The sequence below is a fragment of the Fopius arisanus genome, unplaced genomic scaffold, assembly GCF_000806365.1.
Source record: "Fopius arisanus strain USDA-PBARC FA_bdor unplaced genomic scaffold, ASM80636v1 scaffold00005, whole genome shotgun sequence".
NCBI lineage: Eukaryota > Metazoa > Arthropoda > Insecta > Hymenoptera > Braconidae > Fopius > Fopius arisanus.
This window is the reverse complement of record NW_011887744.1, coordinates 1,107,267-1,121,105: the sequence shown is the minus strand read 5'-3', so window position 1 is coordinate 1,121,105 and position 13,839 is coordinate 1,107,267. Positions and strand designations below refer to the sequence as shown.

The following is a 13,839-nucleotide window of genomic DNA, read 5'->3' as shown; positions in this document are numbered from 1 at the left end:
TGACATCCTTCAATATCTCCATAAAAATAAAAATATAATAAAAATTCCAAGTCTCGGACTTGGAGGTATTAATCATAAATGTTAACAGCAAATGAGAAAATCTATGGACGTTTTAATATCAAGCAGCCCTTCGTGAAAATGTCAGTTGGAAATTTCCAAGAGAGCATTAAAAATCACACAAATCACCTTGTCAAGAATAATCATCGAATTTAGCATTGCATTTGTTGATAAGTAGTTATCGAGATTGAGTTTATTCAATACGTGTACGCCATGACACACTAACCGAGTGGTCGAGACCCACTTTATACCCGGCTGACCTCCATCGAAAAGGAATGGATGGGGTGATAATACTTGTGTTATTTTCAGCCGTCATGGAAGCCAAACAAACACCAACAACATCTGCCGTACGTGCAGTACCAAAAGGCAATATCAATGCAATCCTCAAAACTCCTCGAGGGAGAGGTGGTCGAGGCCATCGTGATTATCCCCCTTGATTGCCGGTGTTCAATACCATCGATGGGCATATCTCCATCTCCCAACAACCCCACCACTCATTTAAAAAAAAAACAACGATTTCACGATAACAAACACATCATCTTACCTCCGAGGACAATTTTATTGACTCAGACTCTTTTTACTCAATCATTTTTCAGATAATTTCTTTTAACGTCGTTCTAGGTAATGAACACTCCATCTACTCCTTCATTCGTCATTTTTGCAAATAGAAGTGACTATGTCAACGTGCATCACTTCCTCGATGTTTTTAACATTTTTAATTTTTATAAGTCTTGAAAAAAATTAAATAATGAGAATTAATTAATTGGGTATTGGGGTACTAGTGGGTGGAGGGAGAATTTTATGAATGCATGGATAACGCTCCGTTTTTTTCCAATGCCCTTTTGACTCACTCTGCAATTTTTTTATTTCCTTAAAAGAATTTGAAATGAATAATTTTGCAACGGCTCTAAATGCGCAAATTAAACCTTCGGAGTTTAAATAATACGACTGGTTGCTACATGTGCGTCGTATTCGAATTTCCCGCCACGAATACAAAGATATGGCGAACAAGATGTGAACCAATGAGGGATCAGGCTTACGCGTTTTCGAAATATTAGTTTTTTAAATATATACGAGTATAGTATTCTCGAAAAAATCTTCTGCGGTGAAAAAAATCCGACGGAATTCCAAGCGATTAAAATTATTCTCAAGTTTTTTAATCGCTCGTAAACCGTTGTTTATAATAAAAACCGACAGGAAACGGCGGCGAATGAATGAAAAAGGCATCCAGAAGCCGATAGATGCCATTTTGTTCCCCCGAAGTGTCACAATTCCCAAAAGAAGAGGGCCACGTAATTGCTGTTGAAAACCCGTCGATTCATACCCGGGATTGGGCCAGTTGAGAAAGTTTTTTCGGGCTTGTATTTCATAACGATTTCAGTAGAGCCCCAGGAAAGAGAGGATTGTGACACCTCTCCCCACCCCGATTTGCCAAAAAGTATCAAACTTTCCTCTGCGTTCCAAATGGCCACCGCTCAAAGTAGAAATCGATAAACTCAATAGCCCAAAAAAAAAGAAAAAAAAATCGCCAAATATCCGCTCAACTTCCACATTAACCTCGAACCATTTTCGCCGGCGTTAAATCGTCAAATTTGCGAATTCCGGGGAGCCGAAAGGGCTTGTCTAAAATCGTGATGGTGTCCCAGGTGGGCATTAGCTAACTCAAACCGAACACATATTCTTACGCAAACTAGCGAAAGTAGGCTCGTAAGTTGTTCAGTTCTCGGTTCTCGATTTTAAAACATACTATATCTATATATAGGATGAAATAATACGTGAGTACAGGCGCGTGTGTTAGCCGGTTGAGAAAATGTTGCGACATGAAAAAAAGAGAAGAAAAAAAGGAGATAAAAGAAAAAAAGGCCTATACCCGAACCTTAATGCCGAAAGCGAGAGTGAGGCCCACTCTTCCCTCCCTTTTACCTCCTCCCGGGGCAGATCATGAAATAATCTCCCGGTGGAGGCCATTACTTTTTTAAGAGGGGGATATCATCCGGGCCTTACTCAACACCGAAAACACTGCAACCAGTAAAACCTGATGACTCCTATCACCATTACAATACTCATTTTCTTTATTTGCGAATTTAATTCGAGGTTAACAATATCCCTGACCCCTTTCTTTTTTCAGACGGCGTTAAACACTTTGAATTCTATTAAATATTTATCGGCGACGGTCTGAATTTTATTTTTTTCTCTCGCCATCCCTATCGAACTATTAATTTATTCAAAACGAATGGACTCGTGAATAATGGAAGGAGAGGCTTAGAGATAAAAATTTACGTTGCGGATAAATATTTAGGTTGGATGGGGCTACAATTTTGAAAATTTTTAATATTATCACCTAGACGGACTGAATGGAGAGAAAATTAAATGTTAGCGGTTCTTGGAATTGAGGCCATTACTTTCAATTCAGGGACGAACAATTATTTTTGCTTGCGCGCTTGATGAGATTGAGTCTTGCGAGTGAGTTTGTTATAATGACGGAGGAATTTCATCTAAATCTTTGAAAGACGGAACTTTCTGATCTCTGAGGACATCTTTCATGTCTTTTATATTTCCAGATAGATTATATTTTACTTAGATGACGAGACCTTATGAGACCTCAAAAAATAGACACCGCAGATTTTTTCGAATGCAGAAAAATTCATTCTGTCGATTTAAAATAAAAAATCACATTTGCAACTGCAGAATTAAAAAATCTCTATGGAATAACCAACACATGCACATAACGTCCGGGTGCATGTGGGTGGATGAAACAGCCGCCCACACGACGACCTTAACGAGAATGCCAACCTAGAAGTAGACAAACGACTAGATTACTAAAATCCCCAATTAGCAGTCAACATTTTCCGTCCCCAACGAATTAAAAGATGTAACAAAATCCTCTAACCCGTGAATAACCCAGTCCAATAATCAATCCTCCCACACCGATACCCAGCGAACTAGTTCACACAACCGATTAGAATCTCGCGATCCGATAAATCCCAAAAATACTCCAGTAACGTTCAATAAAATAACGCAATTACTGACAGAGAAAAAAAAAACAATAAAGAAATGGGAAATGGTGTTGTCCCCGTGCTGATGCCTTTTCATTTTATCTCTCTCTGGAAAAAAAAAAATGTAATAGGTGCGAGGAAGTACCGGAAGGTGATAGTGCTAGTCTCTCTCTGATTTCCCCTCGCCCTTGGCTAGGCGATGACGTCCCTGAGGGAAGGCCTCGAGGGAGCTCAGCGCGCCAACAGTGAGAAGCGCGTCGGTGGCAAGGATTTGTGTCATTGTCAGTAGGTAATCAGGTCAGTGGGCCAGTGGGACAAACCACTTTCAATTTCAGTCCTTCTGCGCTGGCTAAACGTGTTTAGTTGATACATAAATGTATGTGTAATAGATGTTTTATTTAAAATAACGGATGAATATATAGATGGGAATTCGGTGTCGCCGCACAGTGAGAATCTGCAGAACTGCAAAAGTGCGATGAATTAAAATGATGGGGTGGAAAAGGGAGAGGGACACGCGCCAATCGTACCAATCGCGTCACGCGTCTTCGGGAGGAATTGGGGGGGCAGGAGGATGGGTGGGTGGGAGGGTGGGAGGGTGATAGGGGGGGTTATTAAGGGTCCCAAGTATCCACACGAACTTGAACGAACATGGACGAGTGCAGGAAGGAGAGAGGGATGCCCATGGATTTTGTACAAAACTCTTGTGTGTATTTGCCATGAGATAGCGGAAAGTAGGACGCGTATTAAAAACCACGAACCGTGTCCCGCGTGCGGTGAAGTTACTTCACCGCGAGTTGCTATTACCCAATCGAATTTGTCATAACTGGCACGGAATCGTCGGCGCACGAGCGCGGGAATTATTTCGATTTTTTGAAATATTTCCTTCCGACTGTAACCTTTTGAGTTATTCATAAGTCTGTTGGAATATTTCAGCAACTAAATATCGGTTGAAACATTATATCGGCCATTTTTTAATGTACTCTGTATGGATGGGAGTAAAGCCGGATTTTATTCACATTCTATTCATTTTTTATGAATTCTTGGGAATTATACTACTATTAATTAATATTATTAGTTATTATACTCCGTCGCGGGGGATAGACGTCGAAACGCTTTAATAAAAATCCGTCTGGAAATATAGGTCTGTAATTTGCGTTTTATATAATTTTTATATAGATGCTGAGTCGATTCAATACAAAAATATATAATTGTCTGCATAAATATTTGTCGGTGTGATCAATGAGTGGAATTATTCCGAGAGGCTGTGCAATATTGGTATTCTCCAAAATTTTTCATGATCGATAAAAATCGTGAAATGATATATGAAAAAAAAAATTAGCACTAATCGATTTTTCAAAATTCTTCATGATCGATAAAAATCGTGAAATTATATATGAAAAAAAAATTAACACTAGTCAATTTTTCAAAATTCTTCATGATCGATAAAAATCGTGAAATGATATATGAAAAAAAAATTAACACTAGTCAATTTTTCAAAATTCTTCATGATAGATAAAAATCGTGAAATGATGTATGAAAAAAAAAATTAGCACTAATCGATTTTTCAAAATTCTTCATGATCGATAAAAATCATGAAATGATGTATGAAAAAAAAAATAAGCACTAATCGATTTTTCAAAATTCTTCATGATCGATAAAAATCGTGACTTGATATATGAAAAAAAAAAAAAATAAGCACTAACAATTCGTAATTTATAACTCGAAGCACAGCGTAAATAGCACCAGCAATCGCTTACAATCGTTAATGTGCGTAATAAAGTAATTGATCTCGGAGTAGTATTTCCTGTGATAATCTCACCGAATGATAAAACGTATCTAAAATCATTGATTTCAGCACGTGGGTCTTTCGCGCCACCTGTAGGAGCGACAATCGAAACTTTTTGAGAGAACTCTCGATTCGACTGTAGCGAGTGAATCGATGGTCGCGCCAGGTTCTCCACTTTCCATTTCGATTTTCCTCGGTATAAAAACACGAATGAACGAGTGAAAAAAGGATATTCGCGATTTTGCCCCTCACCACTGCTATTTTCACCCACATGAATGTGATGGATGAGAGGAAATGCCATTTGCTTGGCGAACCTTTGAAATCTCAGGACAGTACGAGAATAAAAAAAAAAATTGACGCATGAATAATAATGATTGTCGCCACTATGTGCCGGGTTCTCAGTATGTTATTGAGTTATTCCAATGCGAGGTTTATCAAAGTGGGTCAAGCGACTGAATACGAGTCCGCATATATAACAACGCGAGGAAAAACAGCGTTCACGCACGCGTGGGTGTATGTATAACATATTTATATGTTAGAGTTATTACAGCAGTATTTACATGAATTATTTTATTTACCGAGGGCATATCTGAGGGGGAGGTATTGAGAGCACGCGAGATTCTGAAACGAAATCTGTCTTTAAGAATTCATAAAGAACTTTCAACTCTTAAAGAATTTAAAGCACCACGAGTCATTCCTGAATTTCTGATTTTAATCTGATATTATTTTTGAATAAAATTGGATATCCATGGGAACATTATGTTTCAGTTTGTGCTCAATCATCGTTGATAATGATCAATTTAGATGTTTCAGATAGTCGTCTTATGGAAAACGGAATGATTATAGTCATGATTGAAATATTATTTGAATATGAACGTAAACCGAAAAATATATCTCAATTGAAACCCAAAAAAGCTCGTGTTAGCATGTTAATATGTGGAAGATATAATCTGTCCCATATTTATAAACCAAAAAATTCTGGATGAATGAGAAAAAATGATGGATGATTATTGTTTAGATATTTCGTCATTCCCGCAGCACTCGATTGACACTGGCGTTGGCTTGTACTACTTTGATTAAACAAATGTTTTTTATCATTCATCAAAATTGTGAAAGTCTGACGTAAATAATTGTAAAGTTATGTTGCGCAATTCCACTGAACTCATTTATGACTTTCGACAATTTGTTTTTTTATAATGAAAAAAATTATGGACTCAAAACTTGTTAAATGATTTTTCGGGTAATATTCTCCGGTTATTTTTCAATTCTCTTTGCCGGGGTGTGGGCTTCCAGGAAGAATACCCGTTGCGTTTATGGTTGTCTTTGCAACGAGAGATCATTTCGCTTTCCATTATTACGTCTCGAGGGACCCACTCGCACGTACTGTCCTCCAGTCGTAAAACCGAGGAGAATAAGTGAAAATTGTTTGCAAAGAGAATTGAATGAAGCAAAAACGGGGGGTGGAGAGGAAGTACAAAAGGGTCGACTCCTGGTGAGAGTTGGGTCAACAGTGTCAGATATTGCACAACGTTCAGAGGGCCGAGGAGTGAGATGTATTATCCCTTTGTTCATTTTGGGACCCCAAATTTTCCTTCTCCCTAAATTTTACCGAAAATTGCGAGGCACGCGACGAGGGACTTATGAGTCCTAAATTTTCGTCTTAATAGGTCATAATTCATCCAGGAGGTACTACTTAATTGGAATATCTCATTTTTCAAAGTTTTCGACGCAAGCACCATTGCTAATGGTCGTAACTCATTTTTAGAATTTCTAAAATTTCATAACAATTCAATTAATAAATTATCAGTCAAAAAACGTATCGATAATTCACGTGAATTTAATTTAATTTTCAGAAAAAAACCATTAATTGCCAAAGACTTTCTTTATTTTCTTTCTCATTAATGAATTCCAAGAATTGTAAGCGCATAATTTTTTTGTCATTGTTATTTCAAAAGTTCATCTTTAGTAATTCCAATTTCAACTCTTGGAGATGCTTCATTGAACATTGGAAATTATAGATGATAACCAGAAAAAAAATGAATGAAAAAATCATGGTGAACATGAAGGAGAGAGTCTTTGCCATTTCTCTGATTTACGTAAATTTGAAATATCCAGCAATTTGAGAAACGTGTCAGCCACGCGTCTGTCCGAACTATGGTTGACCCACTGGAACCCCCCAGTTGGACTTCCACGGGGCACACCTTGCTACCCTGTTGTCCCATTCAGGGGCACCGGGATAATCTTGATTTACAACCGACCGACATCAACAAACATTCAACGAATGGATGAACCTCCCCTGTCCCGAAGTGGGGAGAAAAAAAAAAAGGGATTGAGGGGTTGACCTAGGGAAGAGCTCGGGAAAGCGCAACAAGTGCAATTGACGCTCAACAGCAGGTAGATGTTGTCGATGCCATTGTCAACACAGCCAGCGGGAGTTCTAGCCCCTTGTAAAATTGCCGCTCGTGTGCATTTACTACTTTTTGCTCAACAACTGACATTTTCATTTGCCTTTTCCCATCGCTGTTGCGCCTCAACTGCTATTTTGGCACGCGATCCCCAGAATTTACTAAACAGAATTAGTTCCACATAATTCTCTCAGGGGAAATTGATTTTTAGAAATAGTCGGAGAGAATGAGAACAAAAGATGTCTGCATTCATTGAAATGTGAAGGCACCTGCAGACCTAAACAGGTCCTAGAGCCAGCAATTTCATTCCATCATTCCCGAAGAGCCCTGCCCCTTTTTTCCTTTCCCCTTCGATCCACCAGTTACATAATCCGGCGACAGATGTCGGTAAAGAATGAGCGCACTCTTTTTCACCGAATAAAATCGATTTTGAGAGCGAGATTAAGATTAAAAGGAAAAAAAAATTGAGTAAAACTGTTACAAAGACACAAATAAAGTCGACAGAAATGTGTCGGTGCCCACTGTGTGGGCACATTGGCAAAATGAAAATAATCATTCTCGATTTCACACAGCCGGCATGACCTACATATCGGCAGCCCATCCAAAATGCACATAAACCCCTCGACAAGTAACTCAGTGTTGCAGTGAAGAAATTATAAAATTCCAACTTCATCCTGATATTATAACCCCCGGAGTTTGCAAGAAGACATAACATTCATTTCTACCCACAATACTTGTTTTAATCGTTGCTAAAAATAATATCTCCCGTTTTTACACATTAAAAACGAAAGAAGGCGCAATGACTCGAGGGGAGAGCCAGACGGCCTCTTTGTCTCTCGCCGTCACTTCCATCCCAACAAAAGAAGCGACTCAAAGAGAAAAATAAAGAAAGCATTCTAACAATTCGCATGGCTCTCCCCCCGGCCTTTTTCATTCACCAAATGTTGCGAAATGAGAGCGAAATGAGAGCGAAATGAGTGATAAAAATGCCTCTCTTTGTGCCTCGTGATTCGAAAAGTCACCATATAAAAAAAAACTGATGAGTCAATTTATATTGCAATTGGTAAAGCCACTGGTCCATTGAATGTCAAAAATTATCAAGAGAAAATTGGTAAATTCCAGGTAGACTCTTTGTTTCTGGTAGTTCGAGAGGAGTCGACTATCCCAATAAAATCCAGTCACAGAAAAAAAGTCTGTCGAGTGGGAGTGAGCGAATGGGGGGGGCCCAACGAGGCAAAAGAGAGGTTTGGCAAGCGGCATTTCGTCTCCACACAGACAACAAAGGACAGAGGCACTCAATGATTCGCACACATCCTCCCATTCACACACACAAACAGGACAAACCTAAACAAACCCTAAAAATCATTGATCCAAAACAATTACCTGTCTCACTGTGTACATCGACAACAAGCGCCAGTCTCGCATCAGTCCCAGCCTGATGACTAGACGTCAGTACCACGTTGTTAACCCCACCATCACTCATCTGAGGTGATGTCGATGATTCGGCCAGGCTCGTGCCCGTCGGCGTCGCCTCCATGGTCCCATTCACATCGCCAACCGGATTTTCCATTCGATCCTCGTGCATCGCCCCAAAAATCCACCCACACTTGTCTTATCCAATTATCAGTGAAAATCACTGCCAACGTATGTTCCCTTTATCTTCAATACCCACACACACATTTAACTGTTACATATATAATTCAACTCGTTACTTTCCCTCTCTGTTCAATCCTCGAGGCCCGTTTCAACAGAAAACGGAGGAGAGCCCACGCCGGTACCGTCACACTGAGGATCACCTCACCTCCGGGCACGTCTCGAATTCCCCCCCGTGCATAAAAAAAAACCCAAAAAAAAAAAACAGAAAAACAACCTCGATCAATTGGACAAATGGAATTCCACCGATACCTTACTTTACTCTCCCCATAACACTAATGTCTTCTCCCCATTATATTTTAGGGTAAAAAACCACTTTGTCCTCCACTACTGTTGCTCCTCTCGTCTCTCATTAAATTAACGAGAAGAAAAGGAAATGAAAAAAAAAAATGAGAGTGACTGTGAACGAACCGACACTCAAATCCACTCAATGATGGAATGGTCAATGATTACTCATTAAATGTCCTCGATTGTGTGTTTACAAAGTGTGTTGTTTTACTTCTCGAGGTAGTGGTAAATAACACAGTTGTGGTTGGTGAAAAAAATTGGTGCGTTAGACAAATGTAGGTCTGTAGGCCACTTCACTTACACTTTGCATCAGGGGGAACGGGCGGGCACTCCCTTAGTCAAGCGAGCGTCCCAATGTACTCGAGGGATTCACTAACACACCGCTATATCACCAATTATCCGTTTTAATTCATTAATTACCACAGATGCACTCCCTCAGATTAACGAAAATCCATCGTTATGTGGTGTTGTGAGGATTGAATTTTTGTCGAGGCTCTCGATTTATCACTATTGCCAATATTTTTTATCCCCCGGGGGCCTATCTCGGCCTGGCACACACACTTCTGACAGAAAATGCAACCAAACGGGATCCCAGGGACGTATCCACCACTCACGCCACGGGGACGACACCTATTTTATCCACTGAATTAATACACTTGCCGGAAAAAGATTTCAACACTGTGCGCAGACGCACCATTTAATTTATCATTTTTTTCCCCATTTTTTCTTTGTTTATGCACTGGATATTTTCATTTTCACGGTGAATGTTTATGTCTGAAATTGTTACCTCGGGAGGGGCTTAATAGGGTTTTTCCACGGGTAGGAATCTGATTTTTGCCACCGAGAAATGGAACCGGCAGAGGATCTCTGGAGATAGGGTGCACTAATGTGGAATTTCTCGGCGATTCGCGGTTCTGCGTTTTACTGTTTGCTCGGATTACGTAATAAAAATGAGGATGGTTTAGAGAGATTTTCTGGTAAGCTGTTTATCGGTAGATTGTAGGTGCCATGTGCGGGGTAATTTTGGGTGCTCGATGCGGCGTGTCTGGAGTTATTTGAATTTGAAGAGCTGGGGGTGATGGAGGGATTAAGGGATTGTTGGGGTTTTGGGTTATTGAGGCGGGAGTTTTTGGGTGGGAGATTACTGGTGGGGATTGATTATAACGGTGGAGGATATTTATACGGATTTTCCCGCGGTTGCTCGGGGGATTGGTACGTCAGTGACTGAACGAAAGGGAAAACGTTAACTGTGCCAATTCTCCGGTTTAGTCACTCTCACGCTCGATACGAGCTGACTGGTTATTTTTCATCCTCAATTTAATTTGGGAATAAAATGTCCGCGTTGAATCTGCAACTTGTGTTGAAAACAAATGAAGAAATTAACTGGTGAATTATTCTCTTCGATATTAGCACTGCGTTATCTTGATTGATAAACAAATTCCATGTATGAATGAATTGAAAGAAAAAAAATTACTCCACTGCGGGTGGTGATGGGAGTGGGATCTCCATTCTACGATCCTGGCCTCGTCTGAAAATGTCGGTACACCTTCTCACTTCAACAGGTTTATTATTCCGAGGTGACGTCAGTTCCTCGGTTTCTGCATATTTTCGAAATCCTATTGAATGGACGGATTTTTTTTTTTTGATGAGTTAGTCGCAGTTTGTAAACTACCGCCACACCTTAATTAGGTCAGGTGTTACAAGACGCCTCGTTTGTCATCTTACGGAGCATTTTTTCCCGAGTACGTTGCATAATTCGTCACGTTACTCCACGAAATATAACGAAATAAATAATAAAGTTACCGAGAACATGATATAATGTTAATGCAAGGAGGGAACTTTGATTGGAGAATGCACTTGACTAGCGTCTTGAAAAGTTGCGATACTAGCGACACGTTTTCAAGAACGCCCGGGAAGTTTGAAGGGTCGGAAACGATTGGAAATTGTGAAGAAATCCAAAGCCCCCTAAAAAAATAATATTTCAATAAGTAATTGATATTTTTTCTTGTCTATTGAACGAATCAATATTCAAACATGAAAAGTGAATATGATTCTCCGTGAAACAAGCTATTAAAAAATATATATTTCATAAAGGAATTAAAAATTATATAATTATCAAAATATTATTATCAATAACTGGCACGTAATTTCAACTTCAAACAAAGCTGTAATTACGACGCCTGATTTTTCATATTCTTGAGGAGTTCACGCGCTATGATTACTCTCTGGATCTGTGAAGTGCCCTCGTAGATCTGATAGATCTTGGCGTCTCTCATGAGCTTCTCCACAGGATAATCTGTGTTGAATCCAGCCCCTCCGAATATCTGAACAGCATCAGTGGCAATTCTGTTGGCTGTGTCAGAGGCATAGCACTTGGCAATGCTAGCAAGCATTCCTGCATTTGGATCTTTGTTATCAGAGGCCCAAGCTGCCTTCCACCAGGCGAGTCTGGCTGTTTCCAACCCCATTTTCATGTCAGCAAGCATGAAGGCCACACCCTGATGGTGTGCAATTGGTACACCAAAGGTTTTTCTTTCCAGGGCGTACTTGGTTGCCTCGTCGAGAGCTCTATGGGCAAGACCAGTTGCCCCACATGCCACTGGGGGACGTGTTTTGTCGAAAGTACCCATGGCTATCTTGAAACCATCACCTTCGCTGAGGAGAACATTCTCTTCAGGTACTCTGACGTCTTCGAAGGTAACCATTCGAGTGTCCGATGCCCTCTGGCCCATATTTATTTCCTGTGGTAAAATAATGTCTTCAATTTTCGAGGGCGGAGTGGAAAATATACGTATCAATTGATCTTTTATGTGGTTTATAGGCTTTTTAATTCTGACGGAAATAAGTAAATTCAGTTTTTCTTTTCGAATAATGTGGAATGGATGGAGGTAATTTTTAATATGATTAATAGGATACCTTACGACCTGGAATGACTCCTGGGTACTCTCTCTCAACTATAAATCCTGTGAAGGCCTTGCTAGCAGGCGCCTTTGGGTCTGGATTGGTCCTGGCTAAGACGAAGTACCAATTGGCTACTCCTCCATTGGTGATCCACATTTTCGTGCCATTCAGAATCCATTCGTTTCCCTTTTTTACAGCTTTTGTTATCGTTCCAGCTACATCTGAACCTGCACCTGGCTCAGTCACACAATATGCCTGTTCAATAAAAGTTAGTTTAAATTTCAATTTTCATTCATTTATTTATTTTAAAATATAAATTGCTCGACGCTTACAGCAAGAAGTGGCTCTTCAATGAGACGACCAAGGTACTTCTTTTTCTGTGCATCATTTCCAGCTGTGATAATCGGCGTTTGCTGAAATTGGAGAGTAAATGAATTCTAAGAATGAGTGGAGCTCAAACACTTGTGTTGTGAATGCAGTGATCACTCACTCCAAGACCAGATCCTTCGATAGCCGTTTTAATTCCAGTGCAGCCGTATGCTAAGGCTTCGGCAGTTAAGCAGCCATCGAATACTGACATGCCAAGTCCACCTTGAAACGTAAATTAAATTCAATAAAAATCAGTGTTTTTCTTATTAAATTGGATTCCATGAAATTGAATAAGACCATATTCTGACGGGATATGGCTGTTCATGAGGCCCAACTTCCAAGCCTTCTTCACGATTTTCCAGGGAAATTCTCCAGTTCTATCATAATGTGCCGCCACTGGTATGATTTCCTCTCTGGTAAATTTCTCAGCTGTCTCTCGTAATTGTTTTTGCTCATCATCGAGCTCTGAATTTGCAAATAAGACAATTAAATTACTATTTAATGGCCAACGTCTAACGAATGGAATCTAATCAACTGAATATTCTACGAAATTCTAGATTTTCTTATATTTACCGAAATTAACGCGATTGCAGACTTTAGCACTCACTGAGAACGCTCTATTCGCTGTTTGCTTGGCAGCAGCACTACAAATCTGAAATTATTCAAGGACCTTTCAATATTATATTCATATTTATATTCATTTTTCGTTAATTTAATCCCTTATCCTCACTGGTGAAAACAATAATAGTCGCGTAATATTGAATGCGATAGTACATTAATCTCGAAAAATGAGAGGAATTTTCCGCGAAATAAATATTTCCATTGCGTTGAAAATTCATAAAAATGGTGATACTCTTAGGTCAGATCAATCATTCTCACAATTGCAAAATCTGATGCGTTCTATCTGCAACGGAGATAAGAAACCCTCGTCAACGTAAAAGATACCGATTTCCTTACCTTAATCAACATTTTTTCAGAATGTTGATACAAAATACTATATTAGAATACAAGGGCACAAATTTCCTACTCTTCGCTTTCACTTTGACTTATAAACTTTTTATTCGTTAAAATATATTGGTCCGGGTGATTTATATTACTTAATAGGTGCCCGGTACTTTAAACTCGATGTCTGCACGACATAGGATGAATTAATTGATAGAACATGCGGTGCTTGATCTGTAATACTGATTCTAATTTTTTGCTGCATAGACCTCTATGTGCAAGTTCCTACACCTGACTAAATTTGATGTCTGCAATGAACAGAACCAGTATGAGCAGCGAAACCAACAAGTGGGGTGCCTCAAGATACGACAAGGGGTCAAAGTCCAATTTACAACCCGTGCTCCATCTATCGCGTGCCCCATCAGTGGTTACGCAAAAAAAA

At 39.6% G+C, this 13,839-nt stretch overlaps 2 protein-coding genes across 2 annotated transcripts in view; both read right to left on the bottom strand.

The window, feature by feature from the left end:
* Nucleotides 1–10,643, bottom strand: part of ftz-f1 (ftz transcription factor 1) — a 45,232-nt gene extending 34,589 nt beyond the window's left edge. Inside the window, exon 1 of the mRNA XM_011315779.1 lies at nucleotides 8,628–10,643. Coding sequence (XP_011314081.1) covers nucleotides 8,628–8,829 — 202 coding nt within the window. The 5' untranslated portion in view covers nucleotides 8,830–10,643. The remainder of the gene's footprint in view (nucleotides 1–8,627) is intronic.
* A 603-nt stretch (nucleotides 10,644–11,246) lies between these two features.
* Mcad (Medium-chain acyl-CoA dehydrogenase) lies at nucleotides 11,247–13,730 on the bottom strand. The gene is made up of 7 exons (XM_011315771.1): nucleotides 13,413–13,730; nucleotides 13,029–13,107; nucleotides 12,753–12,920; nucleotides 12,577–12,677; nucleotides 12,419–12,499; nucleotides 12,102–12,341; nucleotides 11,247–11,926 (listed from the first exon to the last, which is right to left on the bottom strand). The coding sequence occupies exons 1-7, from the start codon at nucleotides 13,422–13,424 to the stop codon at nucleotides 11,357–11,359; spliced, it is 1,251 nt and encodes a 416-aa protein (XP_011314073.1). The 5' UTR covers nucleotides 13,425–13,730; the 3' UTR covers nucleotides 11,247–11,356.
* Between the last annotated feature and the right edge of the window lie 109 nt (nucleotides 13,731–13,839).